A 24,798-nucleotide genomic window follows, 5' to 3' on the forward strand; every position below is an offset into this window, starting at 1 on the left:
AGTTCATTGTATTTTTTAGATTCCACATATAAGTGATATCATACAGTGTTTGTCTTTCTCTGACTTATTTCACTTAGCATAATACCCTCCAGGTCCATCCCTCTTTCTGCAAGTGGCAAGTTTTCATTCTTTTTTACAGCTGAGTAGTACTCCACTGTATATATATACACCACATCTTTATCCATTCATCTGTTTTTTTAAAAAATTTTTATTTTATATTGGAGTATAGTTGATTAACAATGTTGTGTTAGTTTCAGGTGTACAGCAAACTGATTCAGTTATACATATACATGTATCTATTCTTTTTAAAATTCTTTTCCCATTTAGGTTATTACAGAATATTGAGCAGAGTTCCCTGTGGTATACAGCACACCTTTACCTTGCTGTCTTTTTTTTCCCTCCTGACACTGACAAAGAGATTTGTTCAGAGAGAACTGACTCTGAAGATGACACTGTTCATTGTATCTCAGTGGCTTAGGCTCCACATGCGGTTTCTTCTCTGTCTTTAATTAAACTTGTTTTTTTCAGTGCTGTAGCTGGGAGCACTGTGTTGACACAACTCATTCTTGTACAGAACAGACTAAAATGTCAGTGTTCCAATGTTCTCATCTGTGGGAAAAAGAAAATATTTGGGATATTTTATTTATAACTTTTAAAAGACTCCTCTGTGGAGAAAGATTACTTGTAGGCTGGAAAGCCATTTGACAGTTAAAGGGACAGAACTCTTTAATATTAGCCTAACAAAAAGGGGGAAAAAGTATGAAAGCTTACTAAAGCTCTTCTCTAGGGATTTAGAACACATCTTTCTCTTTCCTTCTTAATTTTCACTTAATTGTATCTTTTAATTCCCTAGAGTTCTGCTTAATCCTTCTAGATGCTGTGTATGCAGAATACTGACAGCTTCCGCAAAAGGCGGTTAGTCAGTCATTACAGTAAACACACATATTATGTGGAAGGAGGGCTACTAGTCAAGGGAAATGGAGTTGGTGTATTGAGGCTTTAACCTTCATATCAAGTCTGAATGTATCTGTTTTTACAGTGGAGTCATTAATATTAGCTAGTTACTGGTGAGTAGGTCCACAAATTCACCTTGCTACAGCTTGAGACTCTTTTCTGCCTATCAGGTGTTTACAGGATATAAGCTACATCAGTTAACGCTGGGTGCTGTGAACATTTTAGAAGTCACAGTAAAGAGATAGGCTTGCTGCAAATTGATAAGGTAGGGACTTAATAAGAGGAGCCAATACTAATGGAACACTTGCATGCATCTGGAATATTTAAAAGTGTCTATATGTATTGATGTATTGACTGTCTAATCCGCACAGCTCTATGAATAGGTGATGTTATCTTCGCTGTACAGATGGGAAACGGAGGCCTGCAAATGTAACTTGTCCAAGGCAACACAAGAAATGGAGAAGCTGGATTTGAATCCAGGGAGTCTGGTTCTGTAGCCTATTCTATTAGAGAGTTTCTGAAAGTTTATTAACTCTTGATATTGTACGGTTTGGGAGCTTTTACTCTCTGGTGATGTTGCCTGAGTGGCGTCCTGAGAAGTAGGAGCTTGCTGTGACTCCTCCATTTCTCTTTTCTTTTCTCCTCCATTACTTGCTGCGTGCCATTAATTCTAGACAACATCTCTCAAATTTGTCCCATCTTTCCTATCACACCTGCTACTGCCTTAGTGCAGGCATCTTCGGGACATAGCAGCAATCTCCCGATGTCCCTCCTGTCTCCATTCTAAGTGTCTCCCTGTCCAGCTCTGCAACTGATTATCTGCATTGATCCTATAGTAAATCTTTATAAGAAACCAATCTGATCAGGTCCTTCACAGGATTAAATGTAAAATAATACCTAGTTATAGGCATATATCACATTTTACTCATCCATTCACCAGTTGATAGACGTTTGGGTGGCTTCTACTTTTTGGCTATTACGAGTAACATTGTTATGAACATTCACGTAAAAGGTTTTGTGTGGACATAGGTTTTCATTTCTCCTGGATATATACCTAGGAGTGGAGTTGCTGGGTCAAATGTTTTTTTGAGGAACTGCCAGACTGTTTTCCAAAGCAGCTGTCCCATTTTACATTCCCACCAGCAGTGTATAAGGTTTCTAATTACCCCACATTCTTGCCAACATGTTATTTTCCTTTTTATTTTGATACTTGCCATTGATACTAATACTAATTGATGTAAAGTGGTATCTCATAGTGTTTTTGATTTGCATTTCCATGATGGCTAAGGATGCTGAGCATCTTTTTATGTGCCTTTTGGCCATCTGTATATCTTCTTTGGAGAAATGTTTATTCAGATCTCATTTTTTAAAACTGAGTTTATTTGAGTAATGAGAGTTCTTTATATATTCTAGATACAACTCCCATATCAGATATATGATTTACAAATATTCTCTTCCCTTTTGTGGAACTGTCTTTTCACTTTCTTGATAGTGTCTTTTGCTTTTTTCCTTCTGTTTTTTGGCTGTGCAGCGTGGCATGCGGGATCTTAGTTCCTGGACCAGGGATCAAACCCGTGCCCCCTGCAGTGGAAGCATGGTGTCTTAACCACTGGACCACCAGGGAAGTCCCTTGATAGTGTCTTTTGAAGCATAAAAGTTTTTAATTTTGATGAATCCCCAAATACCTATTTTTTCCTTTTGTCCCATGTGCTCTTGCTGTCATATTTTAGAAGCCATCGTTCAACCGAAAGTCATAAAGATTTACCCCTAAATAGAATTATATAGTTCTAAATATAGTACTTAGGCTAGTGATCTATTTGGAGTTTTTCTTTGTGTGTGTATGGTGTCAGGAGGGGGTCCAACTTCATTTTTCTGCATGCAGGTATCCAGTTGTTCCAGCACTATTTGTTGAAAAGACTAATTTCCCCCACTGAATTGTTTTGGCACCTCTTAAGAAAAAAATCTGACCATAAATGTAAAGGTTTATTTATGGATTCTCAGTTCTATTTGATCTATCCATCTATTACTGTAGCTTTGTAGTAAGTTCTGAAATTGGGATGTATGAATTTTCCAATTTTTTTCCTCTTTTGAAAGGTAGTTTTGCCTATTCTGGATCCTTTGCATTTCCATATGAATTTTAGGATCTGAAACATTTCTGAAAAAATGCAGCTGTTATTTCGATATGGATTGAATTGAATATGGAGACCAATTTGGGAAGTATTGTCATCTTAAGTCATCTAATCCATCAATGTGGGATGTCTTTACATTTATGTTGGTATTCTCTAATTTTTCAATGTTCTGTAGTTTACATTCTATAAGAATTGAGGAACACTTTTGCCTAAGTTGTGGGACTGTATTTTATTTTGGTATCTGTTTTTCTAAATTATATACACAAGCATCATATATTGTTTATACGGTAAAAAGTTATGCCGTACGGAGAACACTATTAGTATTACTATGGATTGCTAAATCGTGAATTAGGATATATAGTAAGGTCCCCCATTTTTAATTCCTGAATTTGGTTAGTTATGCCTTTGTTAGAGAATTGGAATCTCTCCCACAAGGACCCACCGCTCCAGGACCCACTGTCACACTGGTTCACACTCCCACGAGGACTCTCTCTGAGATGGGGAGACAGAAAGGTGCTTCTGAGGAGGTGGTGGTGGTCTTGGGGCCTTTACACACTCACCCGTGGTCTGGCAGTGGATCACCAGGATGTTGGCCATCTCAGCAAACTTAACACTGGAGGGGTTCTTTTTAATTTCCTTCAAGAATTCTCCAAGGACCACCTCACACCTACCAATGAGCAAAGGAGAAAGGAAAGAGCTCATGCAGCCAGAGCCAGAGGAGCCGCCACCAGTGCCATTTCTGCTGTGCTCTGTGGGATACGCCTGTCAGATGGACCTTTTTCAGAGGCTGGGGGTGGATGATCTCCTAGCTCCTCAAAGCAGGAAGCACACGAGCCAGGAAGAGGACGGTGAATTTCGTGTTCTCCTGCCGCCGCCTGTCTGTTGGGTGTGGGGTACGCGTTCTCGCCGAGGGGCCCCTGCAGCCACCTGCCCCTCCCCTCCTCCACTCACATTTTCCGAATCTCTTTGCCGTTGTCGCCCAGGATCTGGAAGAGTCCATCCAGGATCTCCGGCAAATAATCCAGCAGGTTAATGTCTGGCACGGACTCCAGAACCAGGATCTGCCCCAGGGGACGAAACCATCAGGGAAAGTCACCAGCCAGAGAACCCGCATCTCCTCGCCCATCCTCCGGACTGGCCAGTGAGAAGGGGCCCTGCTGAGGCATCTTTTCACGGCACTGCGGGTGTCCCATGGGGGAGGGGGTGCTAGTAGCTGTTGTTTCTGTTCAATGGGCAAGGGATGGCAATTTAACCCCAAGGCAGTTCAGATGCCCGGGGGCAGGGCGGGGGGTGCGGGAGGAAACCCACGGGAAAGGTGGGCAAGGCTAGAAGAGGTGTGACAGCTGGAGGAGCACAGCTGGCTTCAAAGGTAAATCTGGGTGTTTCCAGAGACAAGGAAGGAACCACATCCTCTTCAGAGGCAAACGTGATAGGCTTTGGGGGCAGAGCTGAATAAACATGTTTTCGGATTATCTGGTGTCATCGGCTCCTAGAGGGATAACAATGAGGCATCCCCGCAGCCACAGGAAGTGCCCAGGTGAGCCAGAGAGCAGACCTCACTCAACTAGAGGCTCGTTATGGCTAGAGAAGGAGTGTCGTGGGGCCGGACCTTACCCAGGAGATGATGAACTGCCGGCGTACTGGTTGTTGGAATAAATCCTCTCCCGCAACAAGGGGATGAAGCCCACCAGGTCGAACTTGTTGCTCTCCATCACGATGTCCTGTGGGTCAAAGGGATGAGAGCTGCCTGCTGGGGGCGGGGCTGCCTGACCTGGCTGAATCCCTGGCCTGGGCTGGCTCCAGCGGTCAGGCGGACACAGAGGAAGATGACGGAGTCTGAGGCAGGAGAGGCCCCCGGAGCACCCCTCCTCACACAGGCTGAAGGACCAGCAAAAAGGATGCACTGAAAGCAGGAATCAAGGTCGAGAGAACTAATCAAAAGGCAAAACCCTGCATCTCTGTGGTCTGGATCGAATGCCCTGGTGAGCTGAGCGTAAATTGCCCCTGTCACTGGGGGCAGGGTGGGGTCAGCATGAGGGGACATTAGGGGTGACAGAATGGTTCTGTATTTTGATCCTGCTGTTGACATAACTCTATACTCTCATCATAGAGCTGTATACTATTCCATTAACTGTAAGTGAAAAAAAAATTTTTTAAATTACGAAGAGCATCAAGACCTGGGGTGCAAGGCCGCAGAGCCAGCCTTGCGGTCTGAGATATGGAGAGAACGGCAATAAAGAAATCACAAGTCTGCAACACCCTGCTGGGGCTCGGGGGTCAGGGTTAAGGCCCTGGCCGGTGTGTACGTCCCTCCAGGAGAAGGGCTCACCTTGCCCAGCGCGATGGAGCAGGCGGCCAGGCCGATGAGGCCCCCTTTCCGGCTGTGCGGGTGCTGGGACAGGGCAAACTCCTGAGACAGCGTCTGGATCACATGCTTGATCTGCACGGTGTTGTTCTGGGCCACGAACTCCCGGACCAGCCTGGAGAGGGAGCAGAGAGGGGCTGCAGGACCAGCGGGATCAGGCTGCCCCTGCTGCTGCCAGCCTGGGGCCTGGGGCTGGGGTGAGGGAGGGAGATGACCTGTTTAGAAAGAGGAACTGGGAGTCAGGCAGGGCTCTCCCAGTTCTGCTGCTGACTGGGAGGCGTTGGCTGGGTCATGGTCCTTTCCCTTTTCTGGGTCTCCGTTTCCCTTTGTCTACGACAGAATGAAGAACGGTGGTGAACAATGTCACTTCTGGGAATCTGAGAGAATGGAAGTGAATGTCCTGCTGGGGCCCCAAAACTGTAGTGATCCACTGTCTTCATTCAATACTTGCTCAGTGTTGCAAGCAGTTCATGCACCCAAGCGGTTCTCTGTGTCTGTGTCATTGTTTCTGGGGACGGTGCTGCACTGGGCCCACATCCAACAGGGAAGATCCACAAACAAACAAGTATGTGTAGCAACATGACACAAGCAACACCACAGAAGCAAGAACGCTGTAGGTAAGTCTACCTGGGCAGACGGGGAGGTGCCTTCTGAGTCAGAACTTAGTACCATTAACAGGCGTTTTCCAGGTAAAGAAAGGAAGGCAGGGAACCTCAGGCACAGGGAAGAGCCTGGCTAAAGGCGGGGGCCCCGAAAAGACACGGTGTATTTAGGGAAGGGTGAGGAGTCCGGTGTGTGGAAGGGGTGGCTGGGGACAGTTAAAGGAAAAGACAAGCCGGTGAAAGGTTTCCAGGAATGGGGTGACATATTTATGTCTATGTTTTGACCAGAGAGGCTGCCCTGGGTGGGGGTGGGCTGGTTTGACAGAAGGAGACTGAAATATCTCCAAGGGAGAACACCGCAGCTAGCAGGGTCAGGAAGGGGGGCCTGAAATATGGCTGAGGCAGTGGGAAGCAGCAGGGAGAGGGAGGGGAGAGGGCAGGAAGGGTAGAGACGCCTGCAAGGTGTCCACCTGGGGGGTGATGCTAGCAGGGAGAGGGGGTCTGAGGGAGGCAGCGCCTGTGGTCACCCTGGGGGGATGCTCCCAAGGCAGGCCCCGCCCGACTGGAGGCGAGCAGAGGGAGGCCCAGCTCCGTCAGGCACCAGGGTCTCTTTTCAGAGCCCAGTGGACGTGAAGACACTCTGCCCTTCGGAGGCTCACAGCGTCTCTGCGGTGAGAAGCCTCATGTGGGCAAATGGTGGCATGAGGGGACCAGATAACCATTGGGAAGCTGCGGCCTGGGGGTCAGGGACATCTTCCCAGAAGTGGGAATTGAGCTGGACCTTGGAGGAGGCAGGGACCCTGAGAGAAGGAAACAGGTGTTCCGGGCAGGAGGAAATGTGTAAGCAAAGGCAAGGAGAGAAAAATAGCCAAATTTGCCTGGCGTCCAGAGAACAACAGGAAATCAACTGGGAAGAGCTGGCCTGGCAGCTCAGATTCAGGAGAAGGGATCTCACATCATGGGTAACAGGGATGCTGCTCATGGGTTTTGAAGAGATGGTCAAAAAGAGTGTTTTAAGAAAAACCCCATGATCATCTCATTAGATGCAGAAAAAGCTTTTGGCAAAATTCAACACCCATTTATGATAAAAACTCTCCAGAAAGTGGGCACAGAAGGAACCCACCTCAACATAATAAAGGCTGTATACCACAAACCCACAGCAAACATCATTCTCAATGGTGAAAAATTGAAAGCATTTCCTCTAAGATCAGGAACAAGACAAGGATGTCCACTCTCACCACTATTATTCCGCATAGTTTTGGGAGTCCGAGCCACGGCAATCAGAGAAGAAAAATAAACAAAAGGAATACAAATTGGAAAAGAAGAAGTGTCTGTAGATGGCATTATACTATACCTGCAAAATCTTAAAGATGCCACCAGAAAACTATGAGAACAAATCAATGAATCTGGTAAAGTTGCAGGATACAAAATGAATATACAGAAATCTCTTGCATTCCTATACACTAACAATGAAAGATTAGAAAGAGAAATTAAGGAAACAGTCCCATTTACCATCACAACAACAAGATAAAATACCTAGGAATAAACCTACTTAAGGAGGCAAAAGATCTGTACTCAGAAAACTGTAAAACACTGATGAAAGAAATCAAAGATGACACAAAGAGATGAAGAGATATACCATGTTCTTGGATTGGAAGAATCAATATTGTGAAAATAACTATACTATCCAAAGCAATCTGTAGGTTCAATGCAATCCCTATCAAATTACCAATGGCATTTTTCACAGAATGAGAACAAAAAATTTTACAGTTTGTATGGAAACACAAAAGACCCTGAATAGCCAAAGCAATCTTGAGAAAGAAAAACAGAGCTGGAGGGATCAGGCTCCCAGACCTCAAACTATATACTACAAAGGTACAGTAATCAAGATAGTACGGTACTGGCACAAAAACAGAAATGTAGATCAATGGTACAGGATAGACAGCCCAGAGATAAACCCATGCACCTATGGTCACCTAATCTATGACAAAGGAGGCAAGAATATACAATGGAGAAAACACAGCCTCTTCAATAAATGGTGCTGGGCAAACTGGACAACTACACGTAAAAGAATGAAATTAGAACATTCCCTAACACCATACACAAAAATAAACTCAAAATGGATTAAAGACCTAAATGTAAGACTGGACACTATGAAACTCTAGGAGGAAAACAAAGGCAGAACATTATCTGACATAAATCACAGCAAGATCTTTTTTGACCCACCTCCTAGAGTAATGAAAATAAAGACAAAAATAAACAAATGGGACCAAATTAAAAGCTTCTGCACAGCAAAGGAAACCATAAACAAGATGAAAAGACAATCCTCAGAATGGGAGAAAATATTTGCAAACAAAGCAACTGAAGGGATTAATCTCCAAAATGTATAAACAGCTCATGCAGCTCAATATCAGAAAAACAACCCAAGCAAAAAATGGGTGGAAGACCTAAATAGACATTTCTCCAAAGAAGACATACACATGGCGAAGAGACACATGAAAAGACGCTCAACATCACTAATTATTAGAGAAATGCAAATCAAAACTGCAATGAGGTGTCACCTCACACCAGTCAGAATGGCCATCATCAAAAAATCTACAAACAATAAATGCTGGAGAGGGTGTGGAGAAAAGGGAACCCTCTTGCACTGTTGGTGGGAATGTAAATTGATACAGTCACTATGGAAAACAGTATGGAGGTTCCTTAAAAAACTAAAAATAGAATTACCATATGACCCAGCAGTCCCACTACTGGGCATGTACCCTGAAAAGACCATAATTCAAAAAGACACATGCACCCCAATGTTCATTGCAGCAGTATTTACAAGAGCCAAGTCATGGAAGCAACCAAAATATGCCCATTGACAGAAGAATGGATAAAGAAGATGTGGTACATATATACAATGGAATATTACTCAGCCATAAAAAACAATGAAATTGGGTCATTTGTAGAGATGTGGATGGACCTAGACTCTGTCACACAGAGTGAAGACAGAAAAAAAACCCAAATATATTAATGCATATATGTGGAATCTAGAAAAATGGCACAGATGAACCAATTTGCAGGGCCGGAATAGAGACGGAGATGTAGAGAATGGACATGTGGACATAGTGGGGGAACGGGAGGGTGAGATGAATTGGGAGATTAGGTTTGACATAAATACACCACCATGTGTAAAATAGCTAGTGGGAACCTGCTGTATAGCACAGGGAGCTCAGCTCGGTGCTCTGTGGTGACCTAGACGGGTGGGATGGGGTGGGAGGGAGATCCAAGAAGGAGGGGATATAGGTACACATATAGCTGATTCACTTCGTTGTACAGCAGAAACTAACAACATTGTAAAGCAATTTTACTCCAAAAGAAAAAAAAAAAAGCTGTGAGATGGATGGGAACTGGGAGACTGTCCCATCATCAGGTGGGAGGGACTAGGACCAGTGCAGAAGCTGAAGGTGTGACCAGGGTGGCCTAAAGATTACAGACGTCCAAGTAGCTGCCTGGCTCACTGTCTAATTGCTCTGTGCCCATCACGGCAAGTACACTGCTTGCCTACGGCATAAATGGGGGTCTCCAGCTGGCTCAAAGAATTTTAAGGACAGTCAAGCCCAAAAGGTATCAATTAGTTTGTGTGGTTCCAGCTCGGTGTCAGGAGCCTGCTAGTAATTAGCATTGTTTAAAATAAACGTGCTGGGACTTCCCTGGTGGTCCAGTGGTTAAGACTCCAAGCTCCCAATGCAGGGGGCCCAGGTCCGATCCCTAGTCAGGGAACTAGATCCCGCATGCATGCCGCAACCAAGAGCCCTCATGCCACAACTAAAGATCCCACATGCTGCAACTAAGACCTGGCACAGCCAAATAAATAAGTAAATATTTATAAATAAATGTGCTGTCCTGTGAGGCTGTGACCACTCCTGCAAAAAGGCTGTTCAATGGGGACTACAGGGCTTGATAAAGATTCAATCCCGCAAGTTGTAGGGGGCATCTATCCTGTGCCTGGGACTGTGGCCACAGGTGAATCAAACAGGCCTGGCTCCTGAGCTGGCGGATGTGGGAGCAGAGACAGGGATTCCAGGAAGGGGCTGCGCAGATGGCCTGTGAGGGGCCTCTTGCTTTGATCTTTGTAGGGTGTGATTCCACCAAGCCCAGCCCAGGGGGCTGAGGGCTGTGGATGAACCAAGGGCCTCGGGAGGAAGCCAGTTCCATAGGTGCCCCCTCCCTAAGCACTGTAATAAGGCGCAGCAAGGATGGCTCCACATAAACCCGCTGAATTCTCAAACAGGACAAACCAGCCAGACGAGGCCCAGCGGTGTGTCAGAGCTCTCTATTATGACAGACACAGCCTCTTGAGAAAAGCCCTGCAGGTGTGCCAGCGAACAGCTAGAGCATTGGTGGTTCAGTGGTAGAATTCTCGCCTGCCACGCGGGAGGCCCGGGTTCGATTCCCGGCCAATGCAGTGCTGCTTTTTGGCCTCTTCCTGGCAGGCTCCCCCAGAGATCCTGCCGCAGGATCCAGCTCCTCAGCCACGCCCGGCCTGCAGCAGCCAAGGGTGCTGCGAATCTCTGCGCACACTTCCCTGCTTCGTGAGCATGACCAGCAGCTGGGTTCTCCACACAGGCACCACTGGCTGTGGGGCCCTTCACCCCGTAAGGGGACTCCTGCTGCACCCCCTCAGCCTTGGCCAGTCTCCAGCAGGAAGCTGTGCTGAAGCCGGTGAGCTGTAAAACAGCTCAACACATCACGTGAACGTGGGACGGGAGGACCCACACTTCAGAGAGGAGGAAGTCCCCAGAGTCTCAGTGGGCTTTTTGCTACTGAGAAGGAACGACTTGAGCTCTACTTTCTGTCCTGACGTCTGAAGGCAAATCAACTTCACACACACACACACACACACACACACACACACACACACCCACACACACACACCCACACACACACACACACCCACCCTCCTGCCTTCTCCCCTGCTCTGGAGCCTAAGCTTCTGCCCTTGCAGCTGTGCTGATGTGGCCTTGCATTCTGTAAATCAGCGTACAGACAAGGGGACAGGGGACTGGGGTTAAAGGGAGGTGCTCACACAGCTGCTCACAGCTGGAGCATTGGTGGCTCAGTGGTAGAATTCTCGCCTGCCACGCAGGAGGCCCGGGTTCGATTCCCGGCCAATGCAGCAGCAGCAGCAAACTTTTTTTTTTAATCATCCTAAGAGACTGGATTTGACATTTCACACTGCCCACAGCATTGGGGATACAGTCTGAAAAACTTAGAATGACTTTTTTCTAGCTTGAGTTTTCCACGCCTGTTTCCTAAATTCCACAGAGATCTAGATCTTGTGTCCCCTGGTTCTTGAGGAGTCCAGGATGTGGGGATCACCGAAGCCGCTGCAAGCAGCTGTGCCTCCCCTCCTGCCCAGACAGGCTGCCCGGGGACTCTGACCGCACTGCCCCTGGGGAAGCCAGGCCGTGTGTGTTTCTGCTCCGTCCGCGTTACAGCAGCCCTGAGAGTGGGAGTAACGACATTCATGAGGCTCCAGCAGGGCAGCAAAGGAGACCCAGCCTTGCCAGCAGCACAGCCCAGCCTGGAACCACCTCCTCGCCTGTCTCCTTGTTTCAGGTCACAAACGGTCCCTGAGCCACCGGAAACGGCCCTCCTCCCCCCTTGAGAGACGGCAAAGGGGACGCATTCCCTGCCCCTGAGGGGCTCTCTGCCAGAATTCCGTGGAGGGGAAACAAGAGAGTCCTCAAGGACTTTCGTGCAAAACAGAGAAAAATAATCTGGTGAGGACAGTGCAAGGTGAGGAGGGGGCAGGCGAGAAAGAGCCCAACCGGCAGCTTTCGTGGGGAGGGAGTTAGGTGTGGCTTCATGAGGGTCAGCTTTTGAAAGGGGTTCTGAAGGATCAGTAGGTGTTCATTCAGGGTGAGGAGGCCCAGACAGAGGGAACAGCATGAACAAAGGCTCAGAGGAAGGAGAGAGGCACTTGGTTTGGCAGCACAAAGGACACAGGTGGAGGAGACGTGGGTGACAGGGCCAGAGAGGCTGCGCCCACTCACGTGCTTGGCAAAGGAAGTGGCCTTTGCTTCTGGTGGCCGTGAGCAGCCACGGAAGGTACAAGTGATCTGCAGCGGTGGGTGGTAGGGATTTGAACAGCGTTTGGGGAACTCTGAAGACTGCAAAGGCTGACAGAGACCAAATGGTGGGAGAGCATGAGGAATGGGGCACTAACGTCGGGTGACAGCGGGCAAGTGTAACGGGGTCTCCTGAAGGGGGAGGAGATGGGCAAGGGGAATATCTGTGTTCAGCACCCCCCGACATTCCCGTTCGCTCTACACCAGCTGCAAGGCCCCCCAACCCCGAGTCTTACCAGGATGCAACTCAGGGCACCCCAGGCCACTACAAATACAATGGCCCATTCAGTTCCCGAGGGCCTGGAACCCCAAGTCTCTATCTGCACTTGGAGGAAGAATATTATCAGTGTCCAGGAGAGCGAGACAATGACAATCAGTGGTTCCCTGTGGAGGGGAAACCCTGAGAACATGTTCTCACCAAAACCATCTGTTCTTAGAGCACTGGGCCTGGCCCTGTGGGTCACCCCTGGGGCCACAGCAGGAAGACCTGTCCCACGAACCTAGCCCACGCTCTTTACCTGACAGTCAGGGTGATCAAGGCAGGGCCGGCTGACCTCTCCAGTCTCACTGCTCAGCCGCCCAGCACAACCTTCCTCTCCAGTAAGGGCTTCTTACTGGGCCCTGCTATGCTACTCTTTGGACACCTCCTGTCCATTCCACTCTGTGGGGAAGCTCCCGCTCCCTTCCACATCCTAGCCAGCCTTCAAAGTCCAGTTCAAATCCAACCCCCTGCTTTTCCTGACCTTCCCAGGAAGGACCACTCCTCCTCTGGACGCTGAAGGACTCGGCGACCCCGCAGTCTGTGCCAGCACTGCATCATCGAATGTCACGGGTTCTTTCTCACGTGCTTCATGTTTCTAGCTCCACAGCTCCTTGCCAGCGTCCCTGAGGACAGACTGGTGCCACGATCCTCTGCCTCCTGAGCGCCAGCCCTCTCCCCGCGTCTAGAGCTCCCCACCCAGTAAGTGAGGAATCAGTAAGCATCTGCCCAGGGACCCATCTGTGCAGGTGGGCGGGGCCACAGGGCAAGCTGTAGGGAAACACGGGCAAAGCCCCACGCTGCCGTACTGGTGACAAGGGGTGGCCTGCTCATCTACACCTAACCTGTTGGGTAAATCAGAATTGTATTTGGACGGGCCTAAGCCCTAGTTTACAATCCAAGTTAGGAGGGACAAAGCACACCACTACCAGGATCTCAAAACGCACACTGAGAAGGACCAGGTCCCCAGGGCCGTGGCTGGGGACAGATGCCGATGCCAGGATGTGACTTGACATGCGTTTGCCTCGGGGTGAACCAACCCCTTGGGGGTGCCCCAAATAGCCCCCGTCAGCAGGACCTGGTCTCTCCACAGGGCACAGGCAGAGAGAAAAAGCAACTACAAAGGGAAGCAGAGGAAGTGAAGTTTGAAATCTGGGCGCCCCCAGTTCCAGGCTAGTGTCTCTTGAAAAGAACACCCCGTCTCCTCTTTCATTTCCATGTTTTGAGCCACAGCTGGGGGATCTCAACTAGTTCTGAAGTTAATATTTGGCCCAGAAACTTATGATCACAAATCCCAGTGACCTTTGCTGACATTAGGGTCACATGCATCACTGTTCTATGTCCCAGAGAAGAGATCTGCTTCTGCTTCGTTCCTCTAAAAACTCTGGCTGACGAAGTATCCTCTAGAGATTGCTCAGAGCCTCCATTCACAACTAGTCAGAGGTGTCGCAGGGTGGCACGAGCACCCATTCCCCAGGAGGCACAATGCCCAATGCTGGCCAACTCCAAGCTCTCGACACTGCTCTCAGCTTCACAAAGTGCCACACCGACTACCTTGTCCCTGATGGAGAAGGAGCCACAGACAGGCCAGGATGTGTCTTTCACCCAAGGAGAACCTGGGGCCTCGTCTCAGCAACAAAACCACAGCCCCGCACTGGGCCCCTCGGCCTCTGTAACGCAGCTCGGGGACAACCACAGGCTGCACGAGGACTGGGGAGCTGACCACTTCCCAAGAACACACTCTAAGTATTCCAGGGGTTGGTTATTCCTCACAGCAACCTCCTTCTGTAGTTATTGTCATCTCATCATTTAGATTTGAAACAGAGCCTCAGGGAAACCAAGTCCCTTTCTTGAGGTCACAGAGGATCTGAACCTTGGCACCTACAAAGCCCAGGCCCCCTCAACTGTACACCAGCTCCTCCCGCCCATCTTCTTAAAGCATGTCAGCTGCAAAGTGCACACACCCAATTACAGAGGGTACTTCCCTCGTGCAGAACTCAGGCCCCAAATGAAGTGCAGCTTTCTCCATGCATTTTTGCCACTGTCTAGTGTTAGACATCTCTGAAGCATTCCTCCACCACACACGGGTGTACAGATGAGGTACATACTTGAGATGTTGAAATGAAGGTCTAGGGCTGGTTTTCTACCATTAAGGCAGGAAAGAAGTAACCATTTGCTGAGCACTTACTACATGCTAGGTAATGTGGTGGATGCTTTACATGCATTATCTCATTTAAACCTTAAAATAAGCTACGGAGCTAGGTACTATAATACCCATTTTATAGACGGGGGAAACTGAGGCTCAGAGATGTTAATGAAACACACAACATCACACAACTTATGGATGGTAGGTGCAGAAATCAAACCTAGATTTTTCTGACACCAGGTCTGAAATCTACCATGTTACATTATCCCCTCTTAAAACATCAAAGCTCCCACCTGTTGGATGCCTACTGGGCGCCAGGCACTTTACATGCATTATTTCATTTAAACCTATCTCATTTCATTTGTTGATGTCCAAATGGCCTGGCCAGGAGGTGGCAGAGGTTTCAGCCACTGCATGCACATTTCTGTGTCTCTGGCGGAGACAGCCTCGGCTGTGACTTTGCACTGTTTTTAGAGAATTACATAAGATAATGCATGCAATGTGTTCTGCACTGCATATACTCATGTAACAGTATTAGTGCAAAGTCACAATCAGACAAACTGTGATCTTAAACACACCATACAAGATCATATTCATTCATTAACTGTTGACTGAGAACCTGCTTTGCTCCTGGCTCCAAGTAGGACAGAAAGATAATCCAGAGTTGTGTTTATTCCTGTGCTGTAAAAATTTCAGCCTGGACTTTGGGCTGCCTTTTTTACCCTGGCAAGTCCAATGATCCACCTCAGTTCTCTATGTGACATGCTGTAATCGGGCAACATATCCGGGCAGCGATTTCCCAAACAGAAGCTGGAAGGCAAACATCTCCTCCATCTGCTTTCCTGAGTATTTAAGTAATCTGGTTTCCACTTGCTCACTAGTCTCCAATAACTGAACAGGAAAAGCGGAACATCTGCCTCTGAGGAAAGGCCCAAGAGCTTCTGAAAAGGCCCAAGAGTGAGTTAAGTAACAAAATATACTGAGCATCCACTGGGTATAATCAGTGGAAAAACTGTAAAGAAGAAACGAGTCCGAGACAGCAGGAGGCATGTTTGGATCTCAGGTGACAGTAGCTGTGACCACTGAATAAGCGCTTCCCTCACACTGTAACACAACCTACAGGCACTCTTATTTTTTTAAAGTGAGATATTCACATGCCATAAATTCACGTGTACAATTCAGTGGGTTTTAGTATGTTCACAAAGTTGTGCGACTGTCGCCACAATCAGTTTTACGACGTTTTCATCATCCCACAAAGATTACCCCATTAGTAGTCACTACCCAAATCCCCCAATCTCCTTTCCTAAGCCCTAGGCAACCAGTAATCTACTTCCTGTCTCTGTGGATTTGCCTATTCTAGGCATTTCATATAAGTGAAATCATACAATACATGGCCTTTTGTGACTGGCTTCTTTCACTCAGCATGTTTTCAATGTGCATTTTTTTCTTTTTAAGATGAGTTAACTGAGGCACACAGAGGTTAAACCCAAGGTCACAAACTCAAATGCTTACAGGGGCCAAGAAGGAGACACAAGTGAGAAGGCCAAGGGAGGTAAGACAGGCTGTGCTGAACCTGTCAACACAGGAAGCAAACTGGGGAGCCCAAGTCTTGGCTGGGGTAGGAGGGTGGACCCCTGGGTCCCCTGATCTGCTGTGTGGGAACGTGAGCCCCACAGAGCCACATCTTCCCATTCCTTAAGAGAACCCAGAAACTCGAACTTTACTATGAAATTTGTCAGTTTAAAAGACCCTGGAATCCAGGCCAAACCAAACAGGTCTGTTGGCCGGACACAGCCCCTGGATGCCAGTCTGTGATCCCTGAATGAAGCAATTTGCTGAGGTCCCACTGCTGGTAAAGAGCAGAGCTGTGTGGAATTCTGACCCACACTGTAAAAACTGCCTTATGCCAGTTGGTAATAAATAGGGTCTCCCTACAGAGGTGGTAGGCTCCAAAGAGTTAAGTCAAACTCAGCAGTTCAACCTTGATCTGATCACAGAGCCCCAGGGTTCCCTTAAGAGACGCCAGAAACCTGAAATTCACTGTGAAATTTCTTAATTTAAAATACCCTTCAGGGGCTTCCCTGGTTAAGAATTCGCCTGCCAATGCAAGGGACACGGGTTCGACCCCTGGCTTGGGAAGATCTCACATGCTGCGGAGCACCTAAGCCCGTGAGCCACAACTACTGAAGCCTGCATGCCTAGAGCCCATGCTCCACAACGAGAGAAGCCAGGACAATGAGAAGCCTGCACACCGCAACGAAGAGTAGCCCCCGCTTACCACAATTAGAGAAAGCCCGCGCACAGCAACGAAGACCCAACACAGGCAAAAATAAATTAATTAATTAATTTAATTAAAAAATTAAAAAAAAAATACCCTGTAAAAAGTCAGCAAAAGGAAGGAAATAATAAAGATCAGAGAGGAAATAAATAAAATAGAAATTTAAAAATAATTTAAAAAATCAATAAAACCAAGAGCTGGTTATTTGAAAGGGTAAACAAGATTAAGAAACAGGGAACCCTCCTACACTGTTGGTGGGACTGTAAATTGGTACAACCACTATGGAGAACAGTATGGAGATTCCTTTAAAAACTTAAAATAGAACTACCATATGATCCAGCAATCTCACTCCTGGGCGTATATCCAGAGAAAACCATAATCTGAAAGGATACATGCACCCCAGTGTACACTGCAGCACTATGCACAATAGCCAAGGCATGGAAGCAACCTAAATGTCCATCAACAGAGAGATGGATAAAGAAGATGTGGTACATATACACAATGGAATATTACTCGGCCATAAAAAACAACAAAATAATGCCATTTGCAGCAACATGTCTGGACCTAGAGATTATTATACTAAGTGAAGTAAGTCAGACAGATAAAAAAAATTTCATGTGATATCACTCATATGTGGAATTTAGTTTAAAAAAAAGACACAAATGATCTTATTTACAAAGCAGCAGCAGACTTATAGATATCGAAAACAAACTTATGGTTACCAAAGGGGAAACATGATGGGGAGGGATAAATCAGGAGCTTGGGATGAACACATGCACACATAAGACAGATAACCAATGGGGACCTACGGTACACCATAGGGAACTCTACTCAATATTCTGTGATAAGCTATATGAGAAAAGAATCTGAAAAAGAATGAATATATGTATATGTATAACTGAATCACTTTGCTGTACACCTGAAACTAACACAACTGTATATCAACTATACTCCAATAAAATTTTTTTAAAATTAATTAATTTTATTTATTTATTTTTGGCTGCATTTGGGTCTTCATTGCTGTGCACGGGCTTTCTCTAGTTGCGGCGAGTGGGGGCTACACTTCATTGCGGTGCACGGGCTTCTCATTATGGTGGCTTCTCTTGTTGTGGAGCACGGGCTCTAGGCGCACGGGCTTCAGTAGTTGTGGCACATGGGCTCAGTAGTTGTGGCTTGAGGGCCCTAGAGCACAGGCTCAGTAGGTGTGGTGCACGGGCTTAGTTGCTCTGTGGCATGTGGGATCTTCCCAGACAGGGCTTGAACCCGTGTCCCCTGCACTGGCAGGTGGATTCTTAACCACTGCACCACCAGGGAAGCCCCAATAAAATTTTTTTAAAAAGATGCTCAAAATCGCTAATTATTAGAGAAATTCAAATCAAAAGTACAATGAGGTACCACCTCACAGCAGTCAGAATGGCCATCATTAAAAACTACAAATAACAAATGCTGGAGAGGGTGTGGAGATAAGGGAACCCTCCTGCACTGTTGGTGGGAATGTAAATTGGTGCAGCCACTATGGAAAAACAGTATGGAGGTTCCTCAGAAAACTGAAAATAGAACTACCATATGATCCAGCAATCCCATTCCTTGGCATATATCCAGACAAAACTCTAATCTGCACCCATATGTTCATAGCAGCACTATTCACAATAGCCAAGACATGGAAACAACGTAAATGTCCATCAACAGATGAATGGATAAAGAAGATGTGGTACATATATATACAATGGAATAATACTCAGCCATAAAAAAGAACGAAATAATGCCATTTGCAGCAACATGGATGCAACTAGAGATTATCATACTAAGTGAAGTCAGAAAGAGAAAGACAAATACCATATGATATCACTTATATGTGGAATCTAAAATATGACACAATGAACCTATCTACGAAACGGAAAGAGACTCAGGGACACAGAGAACAGACTTGTGGTTGCCAAGGGGGAGGGCGCTTGTGGGAGGGATGGAGTGGGAGGTTGGGATTAGCAGATGTAATCTATTATATATGAAATGGATAAACAACAAGGTCCTACTGTATAGCACAGAGAACTATATTCAGTATCCTATGATAAAACATAGGATATTTTTAAAAAACAATATTTAAAAAATATTTTTAAAAGAATATTAAAAAGGGCTTCCCTCGTGGCGCAGTGGTTGAGAATCTGCCTGCCAATGCAGGGGACACGGGTTCGAGCCCTGGTCTTGGAAGATCCCACATGCCGTGGAGCAACTGGGCCCGTGAGCCACAATTACTGAGCCTGCGCTCTAGAGCCCGTGAGCCACAACTACTGAGCCTGTGTGTCTGGAGCTTGTGCTCCACAACAAGAGAGGCCGCAACAGTGAGAGGCCCACGCATCACGATGAAGAGTGGCTCCTGCTCGCCGCAACTAGAGAAAACCCTTGCACAGAAACGAAGACCCAACACAGCCAAAAATAAAAAAATTAATTTAAAAAAATAATTTAAAAAAAGAATGTATATTTATGTATAACCGAATCACTTTGCTGCACAGCAGAAATTAACACACATTGTAAATCAACTACACTTCAATAAAATAAATTTAAAAAAAAAAGCAACCCCCCCACCCCCCAAATAAAACAAACAAAAGAAGACCATAGCAAAATCATGCTTACCTCAAACAATGAAAACATGCCAACCCTTCCACAAGAGAGGCAGGAAAAAAATATTATTAAAAAAAATACCCTGGGATCCAGGCCAAACCAAACGGGTCTGCCGGCAGGACACGGCCCCTGGCTGCCAGTCTGTGACCCCTGGATGAAGCAATCTGCTGGGTGGAATTCTGACCCACACTCCAAAATCTGCCTGAAGTCACTTGGTAATAAACAGTGTCTCCCTACAGAGGTGGCAGGCTCCAAAGAGCTAGGTCAAACTCAGCAGTTCAAGCCTGATCTGATCACAGAGCCCCAGGGATCCCTGCTCCCCATGCCACCCTCCCCACCCTGCCTTCCCCAGCAGGCAGGGACTCATCCCTCAGGAGCTCTGATCCTGGAGCCCCTCCTTGGGCTTCGGTGTTCTCAGGGCGCAGGGCCTGGGCACCTCCATTTGCTGGCTTTGGGAACTCAAAGTTCAGGAACACCAGAGACTTGCCAGTGAGCCCATCCCTGGTCACCACAAAGGGCATCATCTCTCCCAGCCTGCAGTGAGGGCCCTGTCACCGCAGTGAGGGAGCACCCACCGCACTTATCAGAGCGCCTGCTGGCGTCTCTCCCCCACGCTAGACTCTCCCGGAGAGCAGGGCCTGGGGTGTCACCAACACCGTCCTCGGGACTCATCAGGGACTATAACCCCTGACACCCAGGCCCGCAAAGCCCGCCACAGCCATGCTAGAATCTTAGCCTCGGGGCCTTATCCCTGAGAAGCTGTGCGGGCGTGCTGGAGCCAGGCTGTGGGTAAAGGCTCTCCAGGACTGTGCACAGCAGGCTCACACATTCAGCCGTCAGATCCTGGTCACCTAACACAGCCCGGTCTTGACAGTCTAGAGTCTGGGGTCCTTCAGTCGAGCCAAGCATCCGCCTCTGCGTTTTTAGTGTCTGAGAGGCCTGTCATCAAGATAAAACACCCTCTTCTTATTAGGAATTTTAATCCCTCACTCCAGCACCCCATGCAGTACTGGCTCTGCCACCCGAGCAGATAGATGGTTTCCAGAAAACAGAAAGTCAGTTAAAACTACCATGGGGGGGCTTCCCTGGTGGCGCAGTGGTTAAGAATCTGCCTGCCAATGCAGGGGACACGGGTTCAAGCCCTGGTCCCGGAAGATCCCACATGCCGCGGAGCAACTAAGCCCGTGTGCCACAACTACCGAGCCTGCGCTCTGGAGCCCGTGAGCCACAACTACTGAAGCCCGCGCGCCTAGAGCCCGTGCTCCACGACAGGAGAAGCCACCGCAATGAGAAGCCCGCGCACCGCAACGAAGAGTAGCCCCCGCTCACCGCAACTAGAGAAAGCTTGCGTTCAGCAACGAAGACCCAATGAAGCCAAAAATAAATAAATAAAATAATAAATAAATTTGGGGAAAAAAAAAAAAAAACTACCATGGGGGTGTTCAAGTATGAAACTTATTAAGTATATATTCCACTTTCGGAAGGGAAAACGATTCATGTAGTGGGGAAGCCTTTTGAGACAGAAGAACCTGAGTTTTTAGATCCAGGTTCTAGCTGTGAAACCTTGGGATGATTACTTACCCTCAAGGAGCCTCTGTTTCCTCATCTTTGAAATGGGGTAACACTACCTAGCTCATAGGGCAGCTGTGCAAAATAAATGAGATGAGGGATGTATAAGGGCCAAATCCTCCTCCCCCCAAATAAGGCAGACAGCGTTTTACACGTGATCACTTTTTAAAATGATCAACGTTATGGACTGAATTGTTCCACCCTACCCCCTAATTCATACAACCCTGGTGGCAGTATTTGGAGATAGGGCCTATAGGGAAGTAATTAAGGTTAAATGAGGTCATATAGGTGTGGCCCTGATCCAACAGGATCAGTGTCCTTATTAGCAGAGACACTAGAAAGCTCTCAGGTGAAGCATGAATAAGTCCCTCTGTCCCTGATATCAAACAGGACGCTCCTCATCCCAAACATGGCTGAAGAAGGCTCCAAACTGAGTGTAGAGTCTTCTAGGCCAGCGCTTCTCCAACTCTAATGTGCACCAGGGATCATGTTAAATATGCAGATTCTGATCCATACGTTTGGGGTGAGGCTGGAGAATCTGTTCCTAACAAGCCCCCAGGGGATCCTGATGCTGCTGGTCTGCGGGCTACACTTTTGAGTAGCAAAGTCCTTAGACTGCAATGTTATTTCCCCACCAAAAATGTATGAACATTCATTCATTTAGATGCCAACTGTCAAATGCTGCCAGGCACTGTGCTAAGTGCTGAGGATAAATAAAACAGGGTCTCTGCTCTTAAGGAGTTTATAGTCCAGTGAAGGCCCTAAGGGGTTTCCCTGATTCCACAAGCCAAGGGCAATGTCAAACACAAAACGAACCCCATTAAAAACAAAGCCCTTCCAGAATAGCCTGCAGAGTGAGAGCACTTACACAAGATGTGTTGGAGGCAACAATAATGCTGAGATGAACACCTCTATTCAAGGACTCAACCGATGACTCAAGCTATGATAAAACTGAACATTCCTGAGAAACAGAGCGGTGATGGACAAAACAGGTGTCACTGTAGCGTCAGCTGATAAAACCACGGACATGGAGCCAAGTCTATACATCAGCTCTGGGTCTCCTACTCGTTATAGCAATACTTATCATTACGACTTGCTGGCACTGGCGAGAGTCAGGGTAACCACCACTAGTGGGGGAAAAGAGAGCATTCAAGAAAGTGGTGCTTGATGAGAGAAGCAGCTAGGTGGTTCTGGACATACTGGATGTTAGAGCTGAATGTGAGGGTCCTCTTAGCAAAATCCAAACCCTTTAGCCGAAGAGGAAACTAAAACCCAAAGCAGTTAAAGCAGTGGTTCTCAACCGGGGTGACTGTCCATCCCCACGGGACATTAGGCAGTGTGTCTGGAGACATTTTTGGTTGTACAACTGATGGAAAGCTACTGGTGTCTAGTGGACAGAGACCCGGGATGCTGCTAAAAATCCTATAATGCACAGGACAGCCCACCACAACCAAGAATTATCGTCCCAAAATGTCAACATTGCTGAGATTAAGAAACCCTGAGTTAAGAAATTTGCTGGAGGTCAAAGAATGTCACACCACAGACTAGATTAGAGGGGTCCAAGAGAGCATTCGGTAGTGCCGGAAATGTTCTAAACTCTACACTGTCCATTATGGTATCTGACAGCCACATGTGGCTATTGAACATGTCAGATATGGGTAGTGTGACTGAAGAACTCGATTTAAATTTTTTATTTTGTCTTTAATAATTTAAATGTAAATAGCCAAGCATGGCCAGTGGCTACCCTATTGGACAGGGCAGGACTACAGTCCGTATTTCCTGATGCCCAGACTGGCATTCTTTCAGTTTCACAGCCTGCTCTTTTCTACTCTTCTGAAATTACCCACCCACCAGACTTTATCACAAAGATTTGGCTGGAAAAAATACAAAGGTAAAATAACAGCAGACAAATCTTAATAAAATGTTCACAGTTAAACATCTTGTTCTGTAGACTGCGAAAAAAGCAAAATGTCAGATCATGGTTACACATACAGTGGTCCCCCGTCATCCGAGGTTTCAGTTACCAGTGGTCAACCGCAGGTCCAAAATATTAAATGGAAAATTCCAGAAATAAACAATTTCTAAGTTTTAAACTATATGCTGTTCTGAGTGGTGAGATGAAATCTCCTTCTGTCCCACCAGGACATGAATCATCCCTTCCTCCAGCACATCTATCTTGTATATGATATCTACCCACTTAGTAGCTGTCTGGGTTATCAGATCGACTGTCGGTATCGCAGTGCTTATGTTCAAATAGCCCTTATTTTACTTAATAATGGCCCTAAAGTGCAAGGCTAGTGATGCTGGCCATTGGGATATTCTCTTACTGTGCCTAATTTATAAATTAAACTTTATCATACATATGTATGTATAGGAAAAAACAGTATATATAGAGTTTGCTACTATGCAAGGTTTCAGGCATCCACTGGGAGTCTGGGGACGTATGCCCCACAGATAAGAGGGTACTACTGAACACGTAGTAAGACTGCAGAAACAAGAAAGGTCAAATTATTCCTACTTCCACTTGCAGGGAAGCGTGATATGACAGAGGTAAAACAAACAGCTCTCTGAGCCTTGAGGTTTTGGACCTGATTTCTCCACTTGGTCAACTAACTATCCCTTTCACTTCTCAGAAGCTGGGTAAGAAATGAGGTAGGTCAACATCCTTAGCAAATTCTCACGCTTCCCACCTCCCTCGCATCAGAGGCCACTCTCTGATTTGCTCGTTTTGATGGAGACCACACTGAGGACGCACCATGTGCCGGGCACTGTGTTAAGCACCAGATATACGTTATGTCGCTTCATTCTCACCGCAGCCCTAAGCAGCACACATACATTACGTCGCTTCATTCTCACGGCAGCCCTTTGGGGCATCAGTAGGTTAAAGAACTTGGCCCAAGTCACACAGTTAGAAGCAAAGCTGGGACTGCCAATCTCCTGCTCTTAAGCACGGCCCTAAGGGCCTGAAACCTGGAGTAGCAACACTGGCTGCAAAGGCGTGAGGAGCTGCCCGGAGAGCGGGACCCCTGCAGAGCCAGGACGGAGTCCCGGCTCCGCTCTCCACGCCCATCCCGGGTGCCCGCGGCTCTTACCTGTCTATCTCCAGCGCAGCCACCTTCAGCTTTCGTAGAGCTTGTCACTGAGGGCGCCCATGGTGTTGGGCGTGAGCGGCGCGAAATCCTTCTCGGGGTTCATGGTGGCAGCTCGGGGCGATCCCCGGAGCCCCGCGACTCCTCAGCCCGCGGCAGCCCGGGCCGCGCCGGGGCTAGGGGAGTCTGCGGCTCCGCGTTGCCTCCGGCGCCGGCTCATGGACCACGCCGCCCCGGGCCGCCTGTCTCGCTCCGCCGCCGCGCGCCGCCTCGTAACCGGGGCCGGGTCCCCGTCTCCGCACACCGGCCCCCGACCGCCCAACCGGTCAGGAGTCCCACTTGAACCACGCACTGCAGTTCTTAAAGGGCAGCAGCCATGTTACTTGGATCACGTGACTCTGCAGCAGCTTCCGCCTTCCGCCGCTAGGACCCGCCCCTCTCCAGTCACGCCCCCGCACGCACCTGCAGGGGGTTTGGCCACGCCCCACAAGGCTTCACCTTCTCCCCTCACACTCCAGCTTTCGACCCCAACAGTCTGAGTCTGGTTTGACACCTGCTTAATGGGGCCTGTATTCCATGCAGTCAACTGCCCGCACGTGGTAGGTTTGGCACTTGGTGGGCTTCTGTAGATGTTCGTGAGAACGAAGGGGCTCCTGGATCCTGACTCGCTTA

General features: G+C 47.5%; 1 protein-coding gene and 1 non-coding gene across 2 annotated transcripts; one reads left to right on the forward strand and one right to left on the reverse strand.

The window, feature by feature from the left end:
• Window positions 1-229: 229 nt before the first annotated feature.
• Window positions 230-24,346, reverse strand: LOC133077610 (uncharacterized). Its single transcript, XM_061172418.1, has 7 exons — window positions 24,330-24,346; window positions 24,130-24,220; window positions 5,413-5,563; window positions 4,698-4,804; window positions 4,035-4,144; window positions 3,644-3,750; window positions 230-609 (listed from the first exon to the last, which is right to left on the reverse strand). The coding sequence occupies exons 1-7, from the start codon at window positions 24,344-24,346 to the stop codon at window positions 581-583; spliced, it is 612 nt and encodes a 203-aa protein (XP_061028401.1). The 3' UTR covers window positions 230-580.
• On the forward strand, window positions 10,430-10,500 carry TRNAG-GCC (transfer RNA glycine (anticodon GCC)). Its single transcript has one exon. It is a non-coding gene; the product is annotated as a tRNA-Gly (tRNA).
• Window positions 24,347-24,798: the final 452 nt, after the last annotated feature.

Source organism: Eubalaena glacialis, chromosome 18 (assembly GCF_028564815.1).
Source record: "Eubalaena glacialis isolate mEubGla1 chromosome 18, mEubGla1.1.hap2.+ XY, whole genome shotgun sequence".
Lineage (NCBI taxonomy): Eukaryota > Metazoa > Chordata > Mammalia > Artiodactyla > Balaenidae > Eubalaena > Eubalaena glacialis.

Coding starts and splice junctions, on each gene's coding strand:
- LOC133077610 (XM_061172418.1), bottom strand. Junction 4,145..4,697: donor GGCAGTTCATCATCTCCTGG/GTAAGGTCCGGC, acceptor CCCCTGGGGCAG/ATCCTGGTTCTGGAGTCCGT. Junction 610..3,643: donor GATCCACTGCCAGACCACGG/GTGAGTGTGTAA, acceptor TTTTTCCCACAG/ATGAGAACATTGGAACACTG.